The 6,872-nt window shown below is 39.5% G+C and overlaps 1 protein-coding gene across 1 annotated transcript in view; it reads right to left on the reverse strand.

Annotated features, from left to right (window-relative positions):
• Positions 1–6,872, reverse strand: part of LOC111251510 (uncharacterized) — a 21,621-nt gene extending 14,749 nt beyond the window's left edge. The window contains exon 1 of the mRNA XM_022808150.2: positions 5,591–6,872. Within this exon, the coding sequence (XP_022663885.1) occupies positions 5,591–5,808 (218 nt within the window). The 5' untranslated portion in view covers positions 5,809–6,872. The remainder of the gene's footprint in view (positions 1–5,590) is intronic.

The following is a 6,872-nucleotide window of genomic DNA, read 5'->3' on the forward strand; positions in this document are numbered from 1 at the left end:
TATATATTGACGTCGCATGATTTCTCCATTAAAAGCTTCTCGTTACCGTGATCGAAATGCATTATTGAAAATAGAAAAAAAAGCATTTTGTTGCCGGACATAGGATGTAGGCGCATCTCGAAACAAAAAAATTGTACATGACAATTTCTACTAGAATTTAAACGCCTACCAAAAATTTTATATAAAAATTAGCAATTACTATGATGTATGAATTACTACCAGTCCTGTATGTGTTCGGCTATAGGGATACATACAAGGCAAATCTGTGGAGAGAGACTAGAACCATAAGACATGTAATCACCATGGCGTGCCACCAGGGTCAAACTTTAAGTTTTACCTTTTTAAAATCGAGACACCCAGATGATCTACTTTTTGATTTTTGTAGCGGAAGCTTAAATTAGGCGCAAGGCCCTGGGTGCGCTGAAAGGCCCCTTTACGCTAACATGGGAGCTTCGGTAAAAACTATACGCACAAAATGAATCTAGTAATTAGTGTTGGTCCCTCTCAGTCTTTATACAAACCAGCTTTCTATTTCGCCAAGGTTCACAGAGAAATTAGCCGTTAGAAATGTAATGGAGAGTCGCTTATTTCGGCAAAATTGAGACCAGTTCGATCGATGTCCTTGAAAGATTAAACATTAATTCAATACAAGAGCCAATATAGACGTTTCGCCAAAACACGAATCGATTTTAACTATGTCTGACTGTGAATGATATATGGAAAACGGGGCAAAACTATCTCTCTTCTGATTAAGAAAGACGAATATAATTACACAAGTAGATACCCTGAAGTTGGTGCATGATTACCCCGAACTTACTAGTGATAAGAAGCTTACGCTTTATGCCATTAAGCTGTAAGATTCGATGTACTCAGTTCAGAAATTCGTAGTGATGCGTAAATTGGTATAACTATATGCTAGCCCAAAATGCCCAAAGATTCAACTGTAGAAGTATAGGAAACGCGTTGGGTATAATCTCCTCTTCATCAATCAAATTATCTAGCCACGATGTCCATTCTTGAACAATTGATATTGTCAGGTTTCATGGAACTCATCGTAGATGCCTAAATATCCAATTCAATTTTGACAACAACTCTTCAACGTAAACGAATTTGACAGGGTCAAATGTTAGAAGCGAAACGTGTAGCGAGTTCGTGAATTATAGTATAGCTCTGAGCGTCATACTATAATAACAAGAATATAGCACAACGGGACGAAAATCAAATGAATGAACCATCATGATGCTACATAGGTGCTTTTTTTTTACTTCAAGGGGGCTCATTGGCTTCGGAATTTCTATAAAAGTAAATTAAATGAAATTGCGAAAAATCTCGTCTATAAAATGAGCATACGATAATTATGTTTGTTCCTTCGACGACTTCAGTGAGCGTAACTTATATTCGGCGTTCTTCATACGACGAGCTATAAACAGGCAATGTTCAATTTTCAGAATATTTGTTCACGGGTACTATGCGTTTGAACAAACGAGGTACTTATATTAGGCATCTGTATAATCGGCACTGACTGTCGCCGCGCTTAAGGGTGGCGATTTGTTAACTAAGGCTCTATTATAATAACTCACCTCAGAGCATTACTCAGCTGTCTGTCGCGGTAATTTACTCGTTTTTCGATATATATCGACACTAGAGTATAGACGTACACGTACACGTACACGGGTATATACGTAAATTTTCAGGCGAGATTCAGATCCTCCCCGCAAAATAAAATACTAGCCAATCATCATAATTGTTTATAACGTTTCATAATAAACTACGTTTGGCCTATCAACGCCTATACTCACTCACAATTACCGGCACCACACTAGAAAGACGGTCTATTATGTATCAAATCGTACTATCAGTTATCGTAAGGAGTTAGTCCATCCGATTTTGTCCCATAGTATACAATAGGTAATGAAGTAACAGAACGATGCTTTGGCTAAATCCCACTAATTATTCGTTTGCAAGTACGCTATCATTCTGCGAGTAATTACTGCGATTTTATAATCAGCAAGGGCATCGCTATACCAATATTCTGGACCAAGCCAAAGCACTCAGTCATGATTCGCTCGCCTATTTGCCCCTTTTCGCTAACAATAAGACTTCTGCTACCTTGTGCTCGATCAGAATCACTAACCCTAAAAATACCAATAGAAATATTAAGGCGGGTGCAACAGAAGCATGCAACGCAGGTGCCCAAGTGGTACATTCATCAACCGCGTTACAACAACCGCCAAAACTATTATTAGTCGCAGAAGTGTCGTTACAAAGGTAATTACAAAAACTTAGGCTTGTTATTAGGTAAAGTCGTTTACATACAACAGTGCGAGCCTCCACACACAGTAATAACAGTAATGGCCGATCCATGATATAGGAACTGCAAGAATAGAATAACCGTTGGCTTATATTACTTACTAGCGCCCAACGGCACAGACACATAAACGGGCGGGCTATGTGTCTCTGAAGATCAACATCCTCACGAAACGACGAAGTACAACAACAACAACAACTGCAGTAACGACGATATCTTCAAAGCAATTCCCTACCATTTGCTAGCCTACTGGTATCCTCTCCGCTGGTGTCGCTGGCGGTCATGGTTTTTGGAAGGGAGTCCAGTGTTCATTGTCGTTGTTACTGGCGATAATGTTGACAAAAAATAGTGCTGTCGTAGCTGTTGCTTCTATTTTGCTAGCTCTATGTCTAGGGACTGCTGGCCTGCGGCAAGGCCGCCACTTTCAGGGTTACTCCTGTGTTCAGCGTCAAATCGTGATGATGGAAGAAGCGATCAGCGCAACGCTCGTGTAGGTCGCTATTGTTTCAAGCGAAACGATTTGATCTACGTTTTTACGCGATAATAAAGGCGAGGCTATTTCAAAGCTGAACGCAGATATAATAGATTAGCTATTTAGATCAGTTTAGTTGAACTTTTCTACTTTTCATCGAAACAGACAGCAAAAAAGTGTGACAACAGATGCTGGTCGTAACTATGATATGTCATTACACAGTTGTTAATCAACGTACGCACATATTGAGCAAGAAAAATTGACTGTAAGCGTTCATGTTTCTTCGCACGTCGTTTGCACAAAAAAACGTACACGATAAATATCCTAGTAAGCTAGGTTGGGTGCAGGATACGCTATTTCCCGCTTGCAGCAAAGTTTGAAAATTAAATTAGGACAGGCCGATAATTAAAAAAAGGAAGTTAAAAAACATTGCACGACTAGACGTTGTTAGTCTGCTATTGACAACTGGCCCATAGCAGTCAGTGATCGGCAGGCTATTGTATGAGATTTCCGTATATTCCTTTTGTGAAACCAAAGTCGCCGTAATCCTTTTTTGAAGGTAACTAGCGTCTCGTCTAGCAGCAATGACATGACAATATTGATAACGGCAATACTTTATGATCATATGTCTTACGTTTTAAAAGAACGTTTACATATTTCTCTATAAATTTTTCCATAGATAAAAAAAAAAAAGAACATTTGTCATAGCACGAACCTCTGTTATCACATATATCATTCCGCGAACTCGATACACTCATATAGGTAAGTGCATTTATTAGCCATTCATCATAATTTCAATCAATAAGAGGATCTAGTTCTTGCAATATCGCATGTCGATCTAGGGCTATGACAAAAGCTACCTGCATATGTAACCCAAAGAAAAAGTGACTAAGATAGATCATTCTATAATAAACGGCTAAAATATACAATTCAGCGTTGCACCGAGACTTTTTTTTACTGTACTGAAATATCTATGTATCTATTCACTTGAGAACAGAAGCTTCGAAGAATGAAGCGATCAGGTCTTTTTGACTAAATTACGATAACTTGATTCGACCTTGTTACCTGTATTCCAACAAAGACGCTGAACTAAGCATACAATAGAAGGTAGTATCATAAACGAAATAGATCAGTAGACTATCGGCAGTCCGATATAACATCATCCATCATTTACTTTACACATAATCGTAATTATCGGTTCCACCCTTTTTCGCTTCGAACAACCCAGTTCTTTGCACTTCAAAAAGAACTATCAACCATTTGCAATACAGGTAACACTGCCTAACGTGCTAGGGACATCGAAGTTTGATAAAGCACCTCGAGGGTGAGCATGCACAATTCGATTCCTGACCTATCTGGCATATAAACGTCCGTAGTCATATTGTCAAGAATATTTTTTTATATTAACAGATGTAGCAAACATATCATAGAGCCGTTTTCCTTCTTTTCGGTGAAAACATAAACTTATCTCGTTGGGAGGCGAGATGCAAGTTAGGTGAAAAGGATATAAGGTTTTTCCCGCTTGTGTAGTTACAAATATTATATTCGTACACACGTCTATCGAATAAGAATGGATAGATGCATCTTCTGCGGACATACGCCTCAACATGCAGCGCGCAACTCATCGTTTTCCCTGTCTGGCCGCGTGCGCATAACCAATATATCATGTACACGCAAAAAACGCTCTCTATATAATAATACGACTTATAGTCTTCTTGCCGCTACATGACCTTGATCAGCCTTGGTCTTCAGCTGCACTTGTCTACTGTGATAGGCGAATAAACCATAGATAAACATTACACGCCTTATTGAGAACGAAATCACGTTCGTTCATTATCTTCAAATTGTAGGATGAGGTGCTGGCGCTGACCGACAGGTGTGGCAGACGTGGCAGATCGAGCCTCTAATCTCCAATAGAGGGGAACGTTGCTTTTTCATCTACGCAAACGGCATAAACCATAACCACATAATAATGACAACTTACAACAAGCAAAAATAACAATAACTATTTCGTTCAGCATTTAATGCCACCACAATTATATGGTTTTGCACTCAGTTTTTTAGGCTTGCGTATAAGGACATGTAAATGACGCTAAGGTCGCTTAATTCGAATAAATACACGAAGCTAGTATGTGTACGTATTTTCAACGTGACTTCATCATGAAGTGTATGCGTAAGCCACGATGGTTAAACCAATGAGTCAGCGAATTTTCGTTCATCTCTCGCTGAGCTACACACTGACTAGCAATTCGGTGTACGTAATCCGACTGTATCACTAACTGTGTCACTTGTCATGCTAAACTTGTAACTTTAAGTAAACGTTTTAACACGTTAAGAAATATATAGAATGTGTATTTGGATAAAGTACGCTTTACGTCGGTACACTACTGGAAGTTTAATATACTGGTAAATGATTTCTTTCGGCTATTTGTTGCTTGAATAAAGGGTCAATTATATTTCAGATCCCTATTCAACAATTGCGAATAATAACTGATTGTTTATAGCAACAAAAAGCTAGCTAATAATAGTAGAAAAACTTATATTGCCCTTGTTCCTCAATTATCCGATCGCGTTCTTCCCCGATACGTTGAACGAGCGTATTTTCTAGTGTGGATACCCGTCCGCACGTTCTAAAGGCGAAAACAATGCAGGATCTTTTTTTAATAGAGGCCAGTGCGTGATTGCTACTCTTTCGTCGTGGTCCCTGTTTCTCTCTCTCTGTATATGTACATCTTTTTTTTTCCTTTTCGTTAGTCTATGATAGATAGTGCTTGAGTAGTGAATAATATGGATACGATCGTCGAACTTACATGACTCCAGTGGCCGTCTTACGGAAGTATGTGTTCATCGTAAAATTTTTTATGTTTGTAGGTGGGAACAATGTCTTCTGATCCCACCAATGAGTCAGATCGATGATTTTTGGCCCACTTCGTCGGACGATATTTGAAGCCAATCCCACCGATACTGCGAGTATCAAAATCAGAACCAGCTTTGTATAATATGACGAATATTTTTTGCGTGCCATCATTCTAATAAATTGCTCGTTGATCGTTTGTCCGTCCCGCTAAACTTGAGTCAATCCAGGTTTCACTTGTAATCAAGTTTCTAATGGATTGTAACCACTTTTCTTCATTAAATCCCGTTCGACTGTTTGAAACCGCACAGATTTAGCCAGTTATCGAAACGGTATTCGAGATACTTCTTTTACTACCTGATTTTTGCCTGATTGTTGCACTTACTAATTATCAATATGTATTCTATGTATATTTTCTGCTTGATCCAACTTGATTTCACAACTATTCACCATAATCCTTTTGCGGCAACTTTTATTTATCGTAGTACCACTTTTTGCGTGTACACTGATATATCCTCATTTGAGCGGGCTAAACACCAGGCTGTTGTTGACAGCCACGCACTATGTGTTACGTCCTGGTTCCCCTCATTTCTTTATCGGCCGCCTCAATTGACGCTCGTTCAGCCTCATTCATGTGCTTCAACTACTTGGAGACAACGATAAGTTCATAGTAAACGATAAAAGATACGTTTAGGGGATGCGCAGTCCGACTGCCACGATTTTTCAGCCACCCTGCAGCTTGCAAACAATCGGTCGAAGTACAGATTCATTGGTTGTGGTATGAACAGTGAGTACCAGAAAACAGGAAAAGATCCTCTATCGCTTTGTTAGGATGCTCCGCACCGCAGAATTGATGTGTTCTTGTTATACCGTAAAAATCACTCTCCGATATCCAGTTTGCGCGTCATTCATCTCATAGGCATCGGCATCATAGGAAAGCCTGTATCATTTACAAAAGGTACGTCAAACCTATTACCACCTTCCTATAGAATTAACTACCTCAGTTCCACCAGCTCGTCCTGCTAGCTCTCTTAGGACATTGTAGTGCTACTATTCATTTCAATGTGGGCGATAAGATCTCCCGTCTACCGGCAAGTTACATCAGCCTGCCAAATAGATTGGGATCGCACAGCGAAATTGGCTTGATACGCTGTGGTCTTGTCGAAAGAAGGGGTGTCTTTTACATGATGTTATGTGCAGCAGGAACTGCGGAGGGCTGCCGATTGTGTGTCAACCAA

The sequence above is a fragment of the Varroa destructor genome, unplaced genomic scaffold (genome assembly GCF_002443255.2).
Source record: "Varroa destructor unplaced genomic scaffold, Vdes_3.0 BEIS01000005.1, whole genome shotgun sequence".
Taxonomy (NCBI): Eukaryota; Metazoa; Arthropoda; class Arachnida; order Mesostigmata; family Varroidae; genus Varroa; species Varroa destructor.